We start from the raw sequence: 20,954 nt of genomic DNA, 5'->3' as shown, positions 1-20,954 counted from the left end.
ATATAAATCTTGTTTGATAGTTCTCGATTAGGTCTATTATATAAAAAATTTAAAATTAATTACAAAAAATATTATAGATTGAGTGATACAAACGTTTAAAAAACGTAACGAAAAACGAAAATAGACGAACAAAATGGGATGGAGGGAGTCGCAAAAGGACTTGCGAATTACTCACATAATCTGAGTGGCAAAAAGACAATAATCATAATCGGGGATAAGTGTGAGACACCTAATTAACATCACAATTAACCTTAATTTTCCCAAGGATCAAAGTTGGCATAGGTACGGTTAGGAATGGCAACGGGGTGGGGCGGGTTTCTCCATACCCCGACCAGATCCGATCCGAAAATTTAGCCCCACCCCGCCCCGAACCCGGACTGGGTAATTTATGGGTACCCCCGCCCCTATCGGGTATTGGGTTTACCCACCCCGCCCCTCTCATTTTTTTATTGAGAAAATATGATTTAAATTTTAAAATAAATGAGCACAAACAATAAAAATTTAATGAAATAGCTATTATAATTTAACCAAAATCTATTATCTAAAAGGAAAATAGAAGAAATAATTAATATTTTATGTGGTATTTTAGTTCTAAAGGTAAAAATACAAGAATAAAAATAGTTTTTTATGCATAAAATGATTTCGAGACGGGGCGGGGCGCGTACCCGAACGGGGTAACGTCAACCCGACCCCGACCGGGTTTCATCTATTTCACCCCGATCCTGACCGGACCCCCGAAAAATACAACAAAACCCCGCTCCGATCTAAGGGCGGGACGGATTGAATTGCCATCCCTAGGTACGGTGGGTGTTTAATACAGTACATGATATGTTTTTGCAAAAATCAAACTGCCCATCTTAATTAATTAGGAAACAAGCCAGATAGATTGTCACTGTTGCCACGGCTTATCAATCTTTTTGGTACCCAAAGTATTATTTTTGTCTTATTTTCGTTCTCAATGTAAACATTGGAGACATTTAGTCCTCAATGTATCAATTTTGTACCAATCAAGTCCCCGAGTCTAACACCGTTAGCCTCATCCATCAAAATGAGGGGCATGGGCATGAGGGCATCCTTGTCTTTTCACTCACACAAATTTTCTGTCAAAGAAAACCGAAAAAAGAAGAAAAAAAGAAGAGAGAGAGAGAGAGAGAGAGAGAGAGAGAGAGAGAAGGGTGGATGTTGGGTTTCATGGAGGAGACCCGGTGGTGGTGGAAGTGTTTTGTGGTGGTGGTGGTGGTGCTAATTGGAAGACTTCTGTGAGTATAAAGTGAATTCAAGGAATTTCTGTTCTTTCTTTAACCGACGAGTTCCGGGGGATCTTTTCACCTTTTAGTTCCGTTAGATTCAGATAAAATCTGAGGAAAACCAACAGAAATGGAGTTTTTTGTTTTCCTTTGATTTTTAGTTTTCCATCTAATCATCTAAATGGGGTCTTATTGATAACAAATGAAATTATTGGCTTTTATTGAATGATTGATGATGATTTTATCCTTTTTCTGTTTTGGTTGTACTGTATGGCCAATGAGAACGAGGAGAGAGAAAACCCAAGATGGTGTTCCTCCATTTTTTTTTTTGTTTGGGAGTTAGGGTTTGTTTTCGTTGACTTTTTTTTTTTTAAGTGGTTTGTTTTTGTGACTGCTTTTGGGTGTTTGGCCGTGGCGGTGGTTGCAGGTGGTGTTGGAGGTGAACACTGGTGGTGGTATGTGGGGTGATTGGGATTGTGTGGTGATCTGTGGGGGTGGTTTGTGGTGGTGGGAGCAGAGGAGGGAAATAGGATATAGGGAAAGAAAGAAGAGAGGAGAGGGAGAAAAGGAGAGGAGAAGGTTGGTGGAGGCAGCCGGCGACCATGGTGGCAGGGGCCATGGCTCCGGCTGCAAGCTTTCCCTTTTTGTTTCATTTTTTTACATAAATTTGGGGTGGGTGAAATGACGAAAATGCCCCTCATTTTGACGGAAAGGGCTAACGGCGTTAGACTCGGGGACATGATTGGTACAAAATTGATACGTTGAGGACTAAATATCTTCAATGTTTACATGGGGGAAGAAAATGAGACAAAGATAATATTTTGGGGATCAAAAAGGTTAATAAGCCCTGTTGCCACCCAAGCTAGGAAAGTTAGTATTTCATGCAGACATTATAATAAGTGGTTCAGCGTTGCATTTCGGGGAATCTCGCCTGATATATGTTGCTCTTGTAGTACTGCTCTGATAATCTCTTCAAGGCTCGTCACTAAAATCAACCGTAGATGCATGGGAGTCGGCGTCATTTCAAATAATTTGATCCTTTGCTCTTAGAAAAATTTCTCTTAAAATTTTCCGTAAAATAGAACGAATTATTTAACAAAGTATATATGTAATCATTTTAACAGAAGAAAAGATCGAAGAATGACTATCGGCCTTGTAATTTATACACAAATCCAAGAATGACTATCGGCCCCCTTCAGACCGTGGTGGTGAGTAAAGAGAGATCATATTACCAAGGAGAAGTGAATGCCTTGTTTTTGTTTATTTTTTCCCTAAGCAAATAGGATTTACAGTATTAATCTTTATGAAGATAAAAAAAGATTAAGGGCGCACCGGTATAAAACTGTCCAAGATCTAAAGAAAAGCAAGATGCCAACTGAAAAACAAAAACCAAAGAAGACCGATCGATCTGAAAATACCAGGGCCTAACAAGTGAATGCCTCGTTGCAATACAGAGATGGTGGGACATGCATTTTTGGCCGGGGGGGAATTCCAGATTCCCACATATAGGTCTTAACTGATAGAAAGGTAAACAATTGCAGCTAAATTTTCCCTGGGGGGTTCTAATATTTCCACATATGAGGTGAAAGATGCGGAGATTGCAAAACATCGAACAGAACATCACATGGGAGTCAACTTCACTCACGTCACAAGCCCCTCTATATAGGTAAAAAGGAAACTCCTAATAATGTGTGTGTATGAGAGAGAGAAGGTTGTTAGGGTGTAGGGAAAACCTTTCAACGCCGATTAGGGCCCAGTTTGAAGTTCGAACGTAGTACTAGTTACTTTCCAATCGGTGTAAATATAGTTGGGATGCACTTTCTTTAACAATGACGCCTCTTTATCCGTCAATTTTATTTAACTTTGACCATTTTGAGGTTAATAACATTCTTGTTTGCTAATCAGATACCTCTATTAACTTGAGGCAACCACGAGAGTTTAGAGTCTATAATGATTTAGTATATATGAGTGGGAAAAATCTCCGATATCCTCGTTAGAAAAAAGGCAAGGGTGCAAATCAAAAACAAGAAAACTGTCAAATCAAACTCAAATGAAAAGAAAGCCTTTTTTTTTTGTAATTAGTGATCATTGTGAGCGGCATACCCGCCTCCCTTCCACGGGAACGTGGAGCAAGGGGATCTAATTTCACTCAAGCGGTATTCTTCACTCATACAACATACCACGTAACAATATTTTCAAACACTTGCGATTGAATGATCTCTGTCAATTCGTACGCACGGCCAACACACTCGACAAGTAGAGACAAAGACTCAGAGTCACCACTTGATTTAATTAGGTCCAATAATCATACATGTGTACATGGAAAGTCTCGATCCTTATACCACAGATGGAATATCCAAGGGTTTCAGTACTGAGCGGGAAGACGTAAGGTATCCATTCCACCAAATTATCCAATGGCCTCTATTAATGACCATTGAGTCAGATTGTTTTATATCCTAATAATATGCATGATACTCATGCGAACGGATACGTAGGTTTGAATAAAAATAATTTTAAAAAATCTTTATGCAATAGGACAAAATTACCTCCACTTTATGCAGCACACACCAAAAGCAAACAAAAGCATGCAAATAAACTGCTGAAAAGCTGGATTAGGGCTACTAATAAACTCATGAGCTACTTGTGAATTATTCGAGGCTTCTTCGATTTTAATTTGTCTACTAAATGAATTGAACAAAATTTTGATTTTTAGGCTCATTCAATAAATTAGCCAAACTTAAACTTGTCAGACAATTAGGCTCGTGAACCTAGACTCTATGTATGTATATCTCATAATAAATTTAGATATAATCTTAAGTATGTATTAACTTATACATGTACATAATTAAAATTTATAACCTGTACAAGTATAAACTTTTAAAAACGCTATAAACTTATATTTTTATATGTTGAACTTAAATTCACATTTTATTTGCTAATCTATACCTGTATGAAAGCATAAATATATGATATTTTAATATATTATGTTTGACCAATGTGCATAAATACATACGTATACAACAAGCTTGAGTTCTACTCAAACTTAGGTAAGCTCGACTCGAGCTCGCTTAATAAATTTTTACTAAGCTCGAGCTCAAGTTAACCAAAAACTTAAGAAACGAACCTATACATTATAAAATTTGGCTAGATTTGGCTCATTTACCGTCCTAAGCCAGATTCTAACAGCAAAGATTACAAAAGTCAAAGTAAATTAGTCTCGCTATAAAACTACAAGGAGCAATGATGCTATTAGGGATAAAATAAACACAGGGCATTTTAAGGAGAGGTTATTCAAGCTCCCCTTTTCACCAATTTGCGTGAAAACTATGGTGGTGGAGTTCATACAAATATGTGATGGAAAAGTCCCCACGAGCAATAGCAAGTAATAATTTTTAAGACTACTTTTTTTTGGCAAAAATCAAAAATCAAAATGACAAATATGCAAGTAATAACAAGAAAGGGTTCTCTCATTTGGTTTGGGAATTTATAATGTCATTTCCCAAATTTATAATGCCAATCCTAAAAGGGAGTGCGATTATCAATTTAGGAAGTGACATTATCAATTCCTATACGAAATTGATTTTGCCACTTCCTTGGAGAGTGACATTATAAATTTGGGGAATGATATTATCAATGCCCTCTATTTTTCTCCACGTACTATCCATTGATACTAAAGCTAGCTAGAGTGCAACTCCACCAAGGGCCTGTTCAATCCCATTAATAGTCCCTTCCCAAAAAGAACCTCCCATTATTTCCCTTCCTTTCCCATGCCTGAGAAAAATGGGTGGTTAAATGGGGTCTGAAATTCAACATCATTGCCCTCTCTGCACCTTCAATACACCTTACCCAAAAGCAAATACATCCATGTGGTATTTTGTTTCTGTACAACAGAAATAATAGAGTGAGTTGGAGGGTCTCTATTTCTCTATCTATAAAAACCCATCTCTGGATCAGCCCAAACTTCCATTTTCTGCAACTCTCCTGTGGCCTTAACATAGAGTAAATTTGAACAAGAAGAAGGTCTTGTTATAATCCCTTCTCTCAGTAGTTTTCTTTACAAGGTAATTAGTGAGCAAAAAAACCCTAAACACACCAACTGGTTTCTGTAATCCTTGTTTTGCTTGTTTTGGACTTTGCTTGAAATTTCTTATCCCCATAAAGGATAAAATCTGCTCAGAAAAAGCCATAAGAATTGTTTTTCTTGTTTCAGCTTTGAAAGACATGGCCTTCCCTAGCCAAGATTCAGAAGGGTCTTCCCAGAGGAAATTGGGAAGGGGAAAGATCGAGATCAAGAGGATCGAAAACACTACGAATCGCCAAGTCACCTTCTGCAAGCGCCGGAATGGACTGCTCAAGAAAGCGTACGAGCTGTCGGTGTTGTGTGATGCCGAAGTCGCCCTCATCGTCTTCTCAACCCGCGGCCGGCTCTATGAATATGCCAGTAACAGGTTTTCCCCCCTTTGTCTCAACTTCCCTCTGCTTTGTTGCTTTTATTGAAATTAATTTTGAGACATTATTTTCTTTTAGTGTTCACAATTTCACCAAGTCACTTTTTATTTAGGTGTAGATATTGATGCTTATATGCCTAGATTCTAACTTCTCACATCAAGATCCATTTGAGTTCGATCAATATGCATCTCATTCTTCAATTTTGAAATCAAAAGTTCCCCTCCATATATATATGCCTTCTTCTCTCTTTTAATACTATCTCCTTTCTTCCTTTTCTTTTCTTTTTTCTGAACAGCAAAAGTAAATTTTATTAATTTTTGGAAACAAATTTCAAAAATTAAAGGGATCCAAAGCAAAAGGTATCACAACGGAGCATGAGAAACCCACATAGGAGCACCCCAACACACCGGGCGATCATATTTTATAAACAGATTTTTAGTGATCTAATTTTGCTATTAAAAAAGTGGTTATAAGTCTAAATTTCTTTTCTATTTTATTACTTCAAGAACCATTCTTTTTCCTTTTTTTTAGTTAAAGGGGAAAACTTCAGATCCATTCCGTGTTTTGGTTCTTTACCCCAGATTCCTTCACCATTTTTGTTTTTTTTTTTTTTTTTTATCGGCAAAAGATTATATATATACAAGTTAGAAATCAGATATATGGATGGTTAAATGTATTGATTTTGGCTTGTAAAGTTTTTTTTTTTTGGCTTTTGGCTTCTAAGTTCTATCATAGATATTCTTGAGAGATTTTGGAATAGGGGAATCTCTGCAGTTAGGATAGTAGTTTTCTATATTTCTCCCCTAAGTAAGATTTACTTCTCTCTCTCTCTCTCTCTCTCTCTCTCTTTTCTTTCTGCTTCTTGTTTGTTTTTCTTTCCCTTATGAGCTTCTTCAAACTTCTCCTTTCTTTTTAAGCTTGATAGATACTCAGATCTGATGCAATACATGGAAAAATAGTAGTAGTGAAACAGTAATAATTGGGTAAAACTAGTAGGGTTTGGATGACATCAGAGTCTTGGAAATCTGATTTCTTTCTCTCTCCATTCTCGCTATCTTTGTAATTTTCTCTCTCTCACTCTCTCTCTCTCTCAAGATGTCATGTATCAGCTGAGCAAAATGACTGATACAAAGCTGTCTGTCAAGCTCTCATTTGCTCAATATCCCTTCAACTCTCTTTGACTCTACCTTAGTAATATGTCAGATCAGATCAACAAGGCAAAGAAACAAAAGCATTTACTTGCGAAAATTGGAGGTTAGGGTTTAAACACTAAAATGGGTATGACTAAAAAGTGTTATAAGAGTTCTCATTTCAATCAGTCAAATCCAAATCAGGCTTGATTTACTTGTTCATATTACTCCTAGTATCTTTCTAATCCAACAGTTTGGACCGTTTTACCCTCCACTGGAAACAAACTTTAGGAGAAGGATAGGGCCTATTAGTCTTTATTTATTTATTTATTTATTATTATTATTATTATATCAAATTTGGAACATGCTAGGTTTTTTAGTTGGGTATCAATAAAGCGTGCTAGACTTGTTATTTGAACCAGTCAAAGATTAGTTAGGTTTCAGTTAACTCAGTGCATGAACATCCCCGATTCTGCCCAAATGTTTGACCATTTTACCCTTTTCTGGCAACAGACCAATACGATGGGTGATTAAAGACGTTAGGGCTTGAAACTTTGATTGGTGGTCAACCGTGTAATCTTTGTAATTCATTTTCAATGATATATAAAGGAAAAAGATTTTTTTTTTTTGCTAAGCACAAATGATTTATTAATCTTTATAAAGGATTATAAAAATTAAAAGAATCAAGGGCACACGGGTATAAAGCCACCTAAGATCTAAAGGAAGGCAAGACGCCAACTAGAAAACAAAAACCAACTAAGACTGACCTAAAAACACCAAGACCTAACAAGTAAAAACGAAAATCAAAACACCAAACCATCAACACCAACCCAAACAAATCTGGAAAAGTAGCCCAAGCAACCAAAAAAGAAAAACCAACGTACAACGATCCAACCAAGGGGGCAAAACGAAGGCCAAACCTCGAAATTAAAACTCCGAGGAGAGGGAAGCTCCTTTCTCGATACCAACAAGATCCTCCAAATCATCCTCCTCCTCCACGTAATCAAAAGCGTTGATCTAGCTTTTAGCTAATTTGTTTTCTTGTATTTCAACAAATTTCCTTAACAAGAAATTCCGCCCCCCCTCTAGGCTCAATGCCTAACCTATGACCAACGTCCAGAGTTTTCCGAGCTTCCTTGGACAGAAGCGAAGAAGAAAGACCCTTTTTTCCTAAGGATTTGGTTATCGATTTGAACACCAATCTCCGTGATATGTTTTTTCTTTATAATCTTCCTCTTTGACCTTCTCACTCTCCTTTCCAATTTAAGGATGGCATTAGAGGACGATCTATCACTGAAAATGCATCTCCCCACTCTTCTCTGCATACCAACCCCAAGAGATTGAAAATCATATTGGTCTCCTTTCAAAGATTGGATTTGTGAAGCCTCCTCAGATTGGTCCCCTCTTAATAGTTGGTACTCACCCCAAGACTGAGTGGGCTAACTACCTTCCTTCGGGTTCAAATCTACTATAAGATGAAAAAAGAAGAAGAAAGATCAACCCATCTTCATTCAACACAACTTGCCCAACTGAGATAGGAACCAAAGTATCCCTTGGAATCGAAGAGTCATGCACCTGTGAAAATCCATCATGGACCACCGTAATGTTTTCATCCACGAAGTCACCATCCTCTGCAACATTTTGAGCAACACTAACCTCAGTAGCTGAAGCCTTCTCAGTCCTAATTGATGCAAACACCCCTCTTTTCTTTTCTTTTTTTGTGGTAACTAAACACTCCTTTTTTCGTCTATTAGCGAGTGAATTCACGAAATAATCCCTGAAATTTGTAAAAAGTGTATACATGTAGGGACTATTTCATAAATTCACCTACTCAAAGATGAAAAAAGAGTGTTTGCATCAATTAGGGGAGTAGAGAAATCATTTCTCTATATAAATTCATTTTCTTTGGCTTTTCAAGGGAAAAAAGAAAAGGTTTCCAGGACCGGGTTTATTTTTTTTCGATCTTATTGCAAGGATCTTTTTTATATCTGAAGTGATGATAAATATAAATTTGATGAGCTGTTACTTTTTCTGGCGTTTCCTTAGATCGTCTTTGGATAAACTTTCAGCTTCCGAAAAACTTAAAAATACTCATAGTGATGTGCAAAATTAAAGCACATCGTGTGGGACTTCTGAATTTGCTAAAACTTTGCAAGTATTTCTGACAGAGTGTTACATGGAAAAAGGCTGGAGGAGTCATTTTTAGTGCAAAACTCGTGGAATGCATAATTTTGTCCTATTAGATTTAGAGATTCTCTTTATGAAAAATCTTCTTTTAATCAATTCTGAGAGTTTGTTGGTTAATTTGAAAGAATTCGCTAACTTTTTACTTTGACTTTTCAATTAGGACAAGTACTTTGGAATATCCCAAAACAGGAAAGTGAATAGTAAGATGGGACGGATGAAGTAGCTTTCTAAAGGCAACTCCATCTTGCATGTGCTTAATTTTTGTCTATGAAAGAAATTTAAGCAAAATTTTAACATATTTTTGAATTAATTTGAGATTTTAATTGATCATATCATTTTTTTAAAAATTATAGGAGACTAATAAACTTTTTTTTGAATGTGTGTGCATGCAAAATTATAAATAGTACTAACAAATATTTTTAAACTCGGATGGCCCCCAATATAGCTTTGCCTTTCAATGAGAGTGCAATATAATATGACTCAAATACCCATCAATCTAATGCCTCTAAACCGAAAGAAAAGGAAGCAATATTGTACTCCAGTAGCCAATATTTGGTATAAAATGCATAAGAGTTCAAGAGTTTAATTTTTTTTTATTTCATATAAATGAATATTGAAACTAAGAATACCGTAAAAAGGAGTGGGATAAAGTTTTCACAAAGTTTAGGAATGTAGTTTTGAAGTCAATATGTAATCAAGGATTTATTTTACGATTCCTTCGACTTAAACGTTCTGTAAATGCAACCTAAAATCACATTCTCACCATTTCCTCAAAATTAGTTTTACATTTCATTCTAAGATATATATTTTTTAATTCAAAAAGCTCAATGAAATTCTAGAATAAGAGACCTGAAATCATTTTCTTACCTTCCCCAACATTAGTATGTGTTTCATTCTAGGGAATATTTTAGTAAGCTTAATGAAATTTCTAGAATAAGAGCGATACGCGTTTCATCAATCTTGTCTAATAGTACCAAATAATTATTTGGTCAAAGTTTCCAGAATCTTATTATGTCGAAGTTGAGGGAGAGAGATTTTAAAAGTTTTGCATTTGGAAGGGTAGCAATGGTTGCCCTTCTCTTTTTATCTCATATGAATTCCCTTCTCCATTTTCAATTAAACTAATTATATACTATTATCCTTTAATTGATTTTTTTTTCAGAAATAAAGGGGTTATTGAGTAAATTCAAATGAATAGAAATCTAGAAAATACAAATAATAAATAAGTGCAAAATAAATTCCCCACATAAAAGGGAAAAAACCTCCTGTGATTCACTCAAAACTTGAGATGATTATTCATCCAAGTTTTCGAAAGACCACCACACTAAACAAAAAGGGAAAGGGAAATTTACCAGTCAAAAAAAGGGGGGGAGAGAGAGAGAGAGAGAGAGAGAGAGAGAGAGAGAGAGAGAGAGAGAGAGTACAATGTACGAACAACTTAGAGAGCCAATGGGGTAGTGTACTTTTGGTGCATGGGGAAGAACGTGCTTCAATGGCTGCATTCTGCTGCTGCACTCTTCAGACTCTCTCACTGATGAAAGAGTTCCAGACAAGCAATATAGTATATAAGTACAAAGTCACGTATATCAATTTACGCTAAAATCTACAAATGGTAGAAGCAAATTGGGGATTTTGAGGGGAACGATGTGGGCAATAGAACTATCCCGGAGGTATTACACGCTGGGTATCTGGGTGTTTTGACACGTGGCATGGTTCGAAACAGAGATGCTCTAGCCAATCATATCGTGGGATCTTGTTCCATCGTGGCAGGGGTCAACCAATCAGTGGCTCGACGAAATTAAGGTTGCAGCTCTACTGACAAAAAAATGCTACTCCATATTTTTACGTATAAAAATATAGGAGCTGGAAATTACAGTGAAAAATTACGCTGATAAAAGAGCAGAGAGAAGACTTGCCCGAAAACAGTGAAAAATCGATCATGTCCAAGCCAATATTCTACCTTAAAGACTTGGGTCCCTTTCTGAAGTTTTTATTTTTTTAATATTTATTTTTTATTTTACAAGATTGATCATTCTCATTTCAAAAATAAGTACTTATTAACCAATTATTGTGTTTAGAGCATAAATTCAATGGCACTTCGGATTTGTTCTCTTGGGGCCTCAAAAACTCTCTCTCTGTGTTAGATTTTTAATAAGTGTCTTTCCACTTATCCCACCCCACCCACCCCCGCCCTTTTTCTTTCTTTCTATCTATCTCTTTTCATTACGAGAAAATCCTTCCTCAAAATTTTTACCAAACAAACTCTTCAAGGTTTTTTTTATTTTTTATTTTTATCATTTACTTGTTCAAAACATTAATTTCTCCTTAAAATTCATTTTTCTCTTCTAAAACTTGATTTTAGTTTTGAAATATTTGTACGAAAATATTACTTCCCCCGTCCCATAATGTTTGACACTTTCGGGATTGCATGTCATTTTTAACTTGCCTATATCTTTCAAATCATAATGATTTATGTGATTTTCAAAACTTGTTAGTAATTCTAATCACAATTATTAAACAATATCCCTATTAATTATGAAAAATACTACTGCGAATTAGAAGATATTGACAATTTTTTTATAAGACTGGAATAGTGAAAGTGTCCAACTTTTTAAGACTATGGGAGTAATTGATTTGCCTCATTTTGAATATAGAGATGAGTCTTTACATTTGTTGAGGAGTTTACGTATGTAAATCAAGGTTTTAAATAACAATATTGGAACACGTAATAGTAAGGATTGAGGTGTAGCGTCCAATTTGCAAAGTATGCATATACCACATTTGCTGAATCCTAAAACTCAAATACATATATGTAACAGTAATATTTGGGATGAGCTACTCTTCAGTCCATTAAAATCGATTGGACCGTCGAGTTTGCTCGTTTGTGGACCTTTGCTGAGCCCACTTTTGATAATCTAAGCCATTCACATTTTAAAGTTCATCGAAAACGTTTGTCATGCCAAAATCAAGTTTATCGAATACCGGTTGATATAATTTGAGAATGCGCTTGTCTTGAGATAATCTTTTTAAGTTCTAAGACACTTTTTTTTAAAAATCATATCAAACAATATCTAATCAACCTGATTTTTTATGAGATTAGTGTTCTCGACGAGTTCTAAAATTAGAAACGATTTAGATCATCAAAGTAGACGGTCCAATTCATGAAAATGGCATGGACGGGAGAGGATCCCCTCTCCCTTGTGTTTGGGACTTATTTTGTTTTAGCTTCTTTTCGTAGTGCTTTGAGAACCTTCATAAAGTTCATTACATCAAAATTGCCCTGCTTGGATTTTTTCTTTAATTTGCAGTGTCAGGTCCACGATTGATAGGTACAAAAAGGCATGTTCTGATGTCTCGAATACGGGATCTGTTTCTGAAGCCAACACTCAAGTAAGCAGTATTGTATTTTTAAATTTAATTTATTTAATTTAATTAAGTAGTTATCTTATCTATAAGCTGATTGTAGTCTATCTGGGAATGAGTGTAGTCTATATATATAGTAGAATTTAAACATAATCGCTTTCTTTTTTTTTTGTCAAGCGGAAAATCAAACATAATCGCTTTCATTTTGAGGAATTGTATTCTTTTTCTTTTTTTTTTGCTTGGCAAAAGAAATATTATTATAGCTCGAAAGGGTACATCGAGAAGGAGCACCTTAGCATAAAGAGCTAGGACACTCCGAAAAGGAAAAGACAAGCATCCAACAAAAAGTTGGATGAAACACCTTAGGATACTCCGAAAAGGAATTGTATTCTTCTTGGGATATTTCTGTAACTACGTATGGCGTCACCAACATTTAGATACTTTGAATATGTATGACATATATGCATCTAGATTGTTTTTTGCTGTGTTTCGGTATATCTGTATTCGGATGAGAATTTATAATTGTCGTATGGCCTGATCTGTATTCGATGCTAATCTGTGATGTCATATGGGTTGTTTAAATGAATATGTTTCTTCCGTTGACAAAAAAGAAAAGAAAAGAATACATATGACTTATATGCATCTAGATTGTTCTAGCATAATAAACCTCTGCAATACTAGACTAAGTTTCTCTTAAGCAAGGGGATGCCTAGCTTTCTACTGAAGAACCTCGAAAAAAAAAAAAAGCATTTTTTTAAAATTTTGTTTAAAAAAAACAAACGGCCTGGACGTAGGTTTTGTTTTTACAAGCAGCAGTAGTAAAATAGTTGGAGGCTCTCTCTCTCTATGCATTTCTCTCGTATTTGTCTCATCTTTTGATCTGAATGATTAATGAAATTTTCTTCGCCATTCAAAAAATCTCCTTGTCATCATTTTGAGATTTGTAGAGCATTCTCTTGCTAATAAAAAAAAAGGAAGCTGTACAGTGAATTATCAAACCCTTATTTCAGTATATGGATGTATTAGAACAATCTTTTCTATTAATTAAAAATGCAATCAGTTGATAATGTTAAACATTTTGATTGGGTGTTCATTATGTAATTGAACCGAATTTAATAAATGCAAGTTTTGGCCAGTATTACCAGCAAGAATCCAACAAACTGCGTCGACAAATTAAGGATGTACAGAATTCAAACAGGTAATTAATCTAACCGACCGGCCGATGGATTTCGATTACGTACTATAAGCGTGTGTGCAAAGTGTGTCACGGTTTATAGCTAATACAATCCATGAAATATTCACCAAAGTATCACTTCTAGCTCTTCCAGGCACATTCTGGGTGAGGCTCTTAGCGCCTTGACCTTCAAGGAGGTCAAGAATCTTGAGACCAAGTTGGAGAAGGCCATTAGTAGAATTCGATCAAAAAAGGTACAGTGTTCCTTTAACTTCTAGCTAGTTAATTCATCATTTTCTTTGAATCTTTTTTTTGAACAATCTTATTATTATTATTTTTATTATTGTGGACTAACATGTTTTAAATCTGCAGAATGAAATGCTGTTCGCTGAAATCGAGCACATGCAGAAAAGGGTAACTCGTTAAATTAATCCGCTCTTAGATTATGGTTCGGTATCACAGCTGTCATTTTAGCCAAATCTCTGTTCAATTGGGTTAAACTCTGTATGTCTACCATGGAGTGTAATTTGGTCTAATTCCAAATGTTTTGGTACGTCTAATGTAACAAAGAAAGACTATAATACACACATTTATTTGGGTATGCAACCCCAAAATGTTATTATTCATAGAGAGAATGTTATGAATTATAATGCTGAAAAGTTATGATTTTAGTACAAAAGTTACCCCTTAAAAAAAGTTCCGATTTTAGTATTAAATGTTATCAATCATATTGCCAAAAAGTTACGATTTTATACGATTTCAGTACAAAAAGTTATAAAGAAAAACTTATTGGTTAATTAGGCTTTTTCCACACGAGGGTTGATGTAATATTCATCTTGACAGGAGATTGAGTTGCAAAATGCTAACATGTATCTGCGGGCAAAGGTCTCTCTCTCTCTCTCTCTCTCTCTCTCTCTCTCTCTCTCTCTCTCTGTATGCATAAAAAATTCGTGTCGTGATATATAATCTTTACTAGTTCTGCAACACTTTTGCAATTGCCAAAATTGGATAGAAATTAACGGAAAACAAAAACTCCAGTTGGATAAATCTCTTGTCAAATTTGCCAGTCATTTTTCTTGTGCGTGCCAAATTCACTGGCTTTGTCGCATCAGCCAAGGATTGTTGGTGAAGGGTAGTTCTACCAAAATGATGTTACTTCAGACAGTAAAAACATTCAATAGGGTATTTTTAGTCGTAATTGGATACGTACATATTAGTACAGTAAACGATTTTGGTTAATTGTGCAGATAGCAGAGAATGAGAGAGCACAAGAGCAAATGAATTTGATGCCATCATCTCATGATCATCAGTACCAGACAATGGGTGCTGGTTCACAGGCGCAACAGCAGCAGCCGCCGCAGTCATACGATGCCCGTAACTTCCTTCCGGTGAACCTCCTTGAGCCTAATCACCACTACTCTCGCCACGACCAACCCCCTCTCCAACTCGTGTAAGTTCCTTATCTTTCGAATGATGCTCATATATATTGAAAAGGAAAAAAAAAAAAAAAAAACGGTAGATCGATATACCTTTGTTATTACAAAATTGAAGAAGGTTGTAGTCTCTTTTTATTTTTGGCATTCTAGTAGGTAGCTCAAATACATATTATTTACTCTTCAAATTTTTGGACCCGGCTTCTCTGCAATTAGACTGCAAAGAAGCCTTTGCAATTTCACATGGATTGTCTATCTCAATAATCACCGGTCCAAATACTAAAATATTCTTCCCGGAAAGAACTTTCAACAAAATGTAACCCTAAAAAGACTTTCAGACGGATGATAATCACACAGACTGCCCTCAACATATATTCATATCATAGATTGCTGGGAAGCCTGGTTAATTCATTTAGCCTTTTACTTTTTCGTCTTTTGCCATTCACGTTTTTATCTGTAGATAACACTTACTTTTACACCAGGCTAGTTCCTTATCTGGAGAAAATAGTTTCGAGGATTAGTAATGAAAAAAATAAAATGGTGCACACGTCTGGCGTTTGAAGTAAAACTGGTTGCCTATTTTTTCCCTTTTTTTTTTTTAAACGGCAAAAAATAGATTTTATTAAGAAAATGTAAATGATACAATTATTAAAGGGGCCTTTTTTTTTTCCTTCCCCCTACTATACATTTGAATGCTAGTTTATTTAGTTTTCTTGTGTTTTGGGTGCAGTTGATATTCAGAGACGCCTTTCTGTCAAGTGTTTCGATATCGGCTTTCAAGTTTATCTGGCGTCAGAACTATGTCTCTGAAATTGTAAGGATGAAATGGTGGATTCCAATTAAGCTGAGTAAAATGCAGGCATTTGGTGTGTTTCCTTTTGGACACTACTAATGTACTATCTAAGTATGTTGTTGCTGGACAAATTAAGTGCTGCATTATGAATCAAGAACAAATAGCTAGTAGAGTATTTTTCCTCAAATTCCTGTAGTTCCAAGTACTGTCTTTTTGGGTCCAATTGTCTTCTTTTTTTTTACAAGCTGGGTCCAATTGTCTTCTTCAATGTTTCATGGAAAATGCTCAAGTGTTTCATGCACTGATCACTTTAAAGTGTTTCTGGCATTGTTGAGAATCCGTACATGACTGATGACCCACCAATCTGCAAATATTTCAACGCTCCAAATCAGGTTGTCCCTGATTCCTTAAAGCGACTGAATCATCTAGTCAATGCGGTTCATCTTTTAAAGCTTGGGGAAAACATAACTATATATGTCAAAATCGTATATAATATGACTTTGAAACACATTTATCTTGAAAATAATAGGTGGGAAATCATTAGGATCTATTTATGTCAAGGTAAGCATTTTACGAGCATGTGTAGATTGATATCGGATCCAAACTATTTTCTGCATGGTTGATGATCTTGATGGATTTAGCAAGTGTCGATTTTTTCTGCAAAATTTTGTCCAAAAAAAGATCTATGAAAAGCTCTCGACAGAAGGGTCCGAAGACTAGCCGAACCGCATCCATCATTCCAATATGGGATGTCGACTGACTAATAACGAGAGATGTGATCGAAATACAAATCATGTGGAATGTTTTCTTGATAGCCTGATGGAGTTTTTGTCATTTAAACACAAGAACCAGTCTACCCACACAGACAAAAGTGTACAAATTATGCACAGATTTTTTGTGGGGTCCACCACGGGTCACACAAAAATGATCCGAGTCGTTCATTAAATGTAAAACACTTTTTCAAGGGTCCCTATGAAAAATCAACTCAATCCTATACATATAAGTTCTCAACCCAATTATCTAACTTTTCATTGAAATTTCAAGAAAATGAGAAGTTAAATAATTAAATCAAGTACTTATAAGTATCGTATTAAGCTGATTTTTCTTAGAGACCCTTAAAAAAGTATTTTACATTCAATGAACAACTTGAATCGTTTGTATGGGATTTTTGGTAGGCCCTACAAAAAAATTTGTGCACAATCTATACATGTAATATCTATGTGGACAGACTTTCTTTAAACACAACAATCAAAACAGAGATTTCATATCCCATGGCAAATTTACAGCATTCCACATACAGCATGGACCATAAATTTCCAATCCGCCCTATATGTTTGTTTTTTTGAAAAGGGTTAATTTTAGAAATAGTCCCTCTAGTTTTCGTGCAATCTCAATTTCATCCCTATAGTATTAATTGTGTCATTTTTAACCGTATAATTTATATTTTGTCACGTTTTGTCTCTCTCACTGACGATGTTATTAAAACTAACAGAACTCGTGGGTAAAATTAACATTTCGTTCTTAGAGGGACGAAATTGAGACAAAGTACAAATAAGAGGGACAAAAATTTACATTTTTTATTTTGCAAAGACAAACTCACACTTAAAATCTTTCTCTGATTGAATAATATTATGAAATTCGATAAGCATCCCATAGTTAAATATCTTTGCATCGATTTTTTTCCAATGGATTTATCTTAATTTTTACAATCCCGTTATATATGTTCTTTTCTATGCGATTACAAAAAAAAAGTTGTCATGAAACACTTTGTTAATCTTTATATGAAACATTTTTCTTTCTTTCTAATAGCGAAAATAAAGATTTTTTTTTTTTTTGGTGAATAAGAAAAAAGTTGTGATGAAACATTTTGTTACGAAATATTTTTCTTTTTTCTAATAGTGTAAAAAAGAACATAATGGGATTGTAAAATTCAAGATAAATCCATTGAAAGAAAAAACTCAATGCAAAGTTATTTAACTAAGGGATTCTTTTCAAATTTCATAATATTATTTGTATTATATTCTAAAATAATATTTTTTTTATTTCCCCAAATATATTTTGATTATTCAATCAAAGAAAAATAATTAAGGTGAGAAAGATATTAGGTATGAGTTTGTCTTTGCAAAATCAAAAATAAAATGTAAATTTTTTAAAATAGTCCCTCTGGTTTACATTTTGTCTCAATTTTGTTCTTCTATGAGTGAAATGTCAATTTTGCCCCAGAGTTCCGTTAGTTCTAATAACACTGTCAGTGAGAGGGACCAAATTGAGACAAAATATAAACTACAGGATTATAAATGACACAATTAATACTACAGGGACGAAATTGAGATTGCATGCAAACTAGAGGAACTATTTCTAAATTAACCCTTTTAAAAATGTTAATTTTATTTCATAATAAGCTGGAAGGCAATACAATACAGACTCCATTAAATATACAAAAATGAACCAAAACTATCAAGACTTCGACACAGGCACCCCCTGCAAAAGCAAGACCGACGAAACAACTGGATTAGAAACCAATCTAGGTCTAGTAGTAGAGAATCCCAAGGGACCCCAACTCAAACTCGAGAAAGCGCATATGAAATTTGGACACCGAAAAACTCCTAGCTACAGTATCCCCAATCACGCCCGAAGCTGCCGGCACAACCCAGACGCGTAAAGAGGCCCTAATTGCAGCTGAAAACTCCGGCCAAACACCCAAACCCTAACTAAGAGAGATTATTCACCCACCACCCAATGGATCTAGAATCTAGACCGATACAGACCGGACAAGAGAGACCTGCCGGTAGAAAAACCAGGCCAAAACAGCCGGCAAAGAGGAAAATAAAAGAAAACCCGAAAACCCATCCTCACCTTTATTAACTATCCAACGTCTGCCGCTTGCCGGACCACCATACGCCGTCTCCTCAGCTCATCTGCACCGAAATCGCCGAACAACACAGACGGAACTCTGTCACTAGAGCCGGACCACCGGATAAGTAAACGGAAACACCAGAAGAACGGATGAGAGAGGAAGTGGAGAAGAAACGGTGGATAGTAGATCTAGAGCCGCCCTATATGTTCAAATCCATAAAATCCCGGATCTTGCATAACATGCATAAATGTTTCCACGGATAAGGACGCGGGGGCTCTGCTGTGCCTGAGGCACAGCACCCCCTACCCACACCCAAAAAGACCCAAAAAGGCCCAAAAACGGTACCGTTTTCTAAGGAAAAAAATTTTAAGTTTCCTATTTGCAATTTTTTGGAGTAGAAACGTGATTATAAGAGTCTTAGAGATAAAATTTAATTATGTCTCTTTAGAATAATTTGATCAGAATAATAAGATCTTCACACTGGTTCAAACGGATTGAAAATTAGAGCAGATAAAAATTATGAGAGTTCTAGAGACAAAAATTAATTATGATCCTTTAGAATAATATGATCAGAATAATAAGATATTCGCACTTATTCAAACAGATTAAAAATTGGAATACTTAATTTATTAGAATGTTTATATATTAAAAATACAGTTAAAAATTTATCTGCTCCAATTTTCAATCCGTTTGAATCAATGTGAAGATCTTATTATTCTGATCAAATTATTCTAAAGAGACATAATTAAATTTTATCTTTAAGGCTCTTATAATCACGTTTCTACTCTATAGGATTGCAAATAGGAAACTTAAAATTTTTTTCCTTAGAAAACGTTACCGTTTTTGGGCCTTTTTGGGTGTGGGTAGGCTACATATAGCGGAATCAGCTCAGCTACTACGTAACTGTTTCTTGGTCATCTGAAAGCGAATTATCGGCACTTATTGACAAGTACTCTATGTCCCATTTTGTCTATTTGGTATTTTATTTTGGGATGTCCGAAATAGTTTTTGTTACTTGAAATGTCAAAGAAAAAAGCGTGTAAGTTTATCCGAAAGTAACCCTCATAAATGATTAAAAGTAGCTTTAAAGGTAGAGAATAAGGAGAATTGATGGAAAACTCATTAAACTTTTTAAGAAGACAACATTAATTTTATATTCTCTCAAAAAAATTGAATTTCCCATGCATAGCAAACAATTTCATGGCCACCATGCCTGAGACTCGACTGTAACGCTCAATTTAGTGACTCAAATTTTTTCCACCAAAAATAGGTTTTTTACCCCAACAGCTTCAACAAAACTCCGTACGGTTGGTCGAAAAAAAAAAAATTTACTCCGTACTTTTTAGATTGGGTAATCCTGATATCGTTATACATCCTACTACTTAATTAGAAACTTTTTTTTTTTGCTCGGCAACTACTTAATTAATTAATTACAAACTTGGGCCAGACGAATTGGTCCAAATCCACAATTAAAGCCCGGCTCATAATTTTTTTAGCAAGTACAGTATTTTTTATTTTTCCCTTTTTGAACATCATTCTTTAGCTAGTTCATCCAACAAAAAGCCTGGGTGGAAATTAACATCTTTCAATTTGAATTTGAAGTTTAAGGGTTTCCCCATCTAGATTATGAAACGGACAGAGTATAAGGAATCAAGGATTTAGGATTTGTTCAAACTTTCTCAGTGTTGATGGATTGTAAATGTGTCATGTGATTACTGAGTTTTTTTTTTTTTTTTTGGTCAATCGATAGAAAAAAATCATTTTTACATCAGATGTGAAGTACAGAGTATAAACCCGGAACATTACATCAATTGTGAGAGAGAGTTCACAAGACAACCAAATCCAACAACTCAACCAATACAAGAAACAAGCCCATTATAGGGTAAAAACAAAGAAAGGAAAAACCCTCTAATGGAAGAACACACACGCAGGTAAGAAGACTCGAACTCCTAATCTCTTAGTGAAATGCAAGAATCTTGACCAACTGAGCTAACCCCAGTTGACTACTGAGTAATTAACTATGATACAACCATATTAGCTACATAATTGTTATCGATTCCACACACAACCCAGGCCAATCATTTAATATGGGCTATGATAATACCCATCTAATAAATAACTTGGGCTTGGGCCCGTTCTAAATGGGTGTGTTTGGTGGGTTCATGAATTTGGGTCAAAATTGACAGTTCTACCCGTAGGGTTTGTAATCACATCCAGTGACGTGGCCAGGAATTTAACTCGATGGAGGCACTATTAATCAACATGATCTTAAAATTTTTTATCTTTTAGAGTAAACAACCGTAATATAAAAGAAAAGAATT

General features: G+C 35.2%; 1 protein-coding gene across 3 annotated transcripts; it reads left to right on the top strand.

Moving 5' to 3' along the window:
- Positions 1-4,950: 4,950 nt before the first annotated feature.
- Positions 4,951-15,963, top strand: LOC131329924 (agamous-like MADS-box protein MADS1). 3 transcript variants are annotated; one of them, XM_058363352.1, is made up of 9 exons: positions 4,951-5,308; positions 5,458-5,695; positions 12,322-12,403; positions 13,513-13,574; positions 13,696-13,804; positions 13,923-13,964; positions 14,394-14,435; positions 14,798-15,000; positions 15,714-15,963. In XM_058363352.1, exons 2-9 carry the CDS (start codon positions 5,469-5,471, stop codon positions 15,715-15,717), a joined length of 771 nt encoding a protein of 256 aa, XP_058219335.1. In that variant the 5' UTR covers positions 4,951-5,308; positions 5,458-5,468; the 3' UTR covers positions 15,718-15,963. The 3 variants fall into 3 exon arrangements, with proteins under 3 accessions (XP_058219335.1, XP_058219336.1, XP_058219337.1); XM_058363353.1 differs by having other exon boundaries at positions 4,957-5,308; positions 13,705-13,804; XM_058363354.1 differs by having other exon boundaries at positions 5,046-5,267; positions 13,705-13,804.
- The last annotated feature ends 4,991 nt before the right edge of the window (positions 15,964-20,954 follow it).

The sequence above is a fragment of the Rhododendron vialii genome, chromosome 6a (assembly GCF_030253575.1).
Source record: "Rhododendron vialii isolate Sample 1 chromosome 6a, ASM3025357v1".
In the NCBI taxonomy this organism is placed as follows: Eukaryota; Viridiplantae; Streptophyta; class Magnoliopsida; order Ericales; family Ericaceae; genus Rhododendron; species Rhododendron vialii.
The sequence above is the reverse complement of the archived record's forward strand: the minus strand, read 5'-3'. Positions and strand labels throughout refer to the sequence as shown.

Bases quoted from the DNA above. Each gene is read 5' to 3' on its own strand.
- LOC131329924 (XM_058363352.1), top strand. From the start codon at position 5,469: ATGGCCTTCCCTAGCCAAGATTCAGAAGGGTCTTCCCAGAGGAAATTG. The intron at 12,404-13,512 runs GTAAGCAGTATT...AGTTTTGGCCAG, and splicing joins TTTCTGAAGCCAACACTCAA to TATTACCAGCAAGAATCCAA. The intron at 14,436-14,797 runs GTCTCTCTCTCT...TTAATTGTGCAG, and splicing joins ACATGTATCTGCGGGCAAAG to ATAGCAGAGAATGAGAGAGC.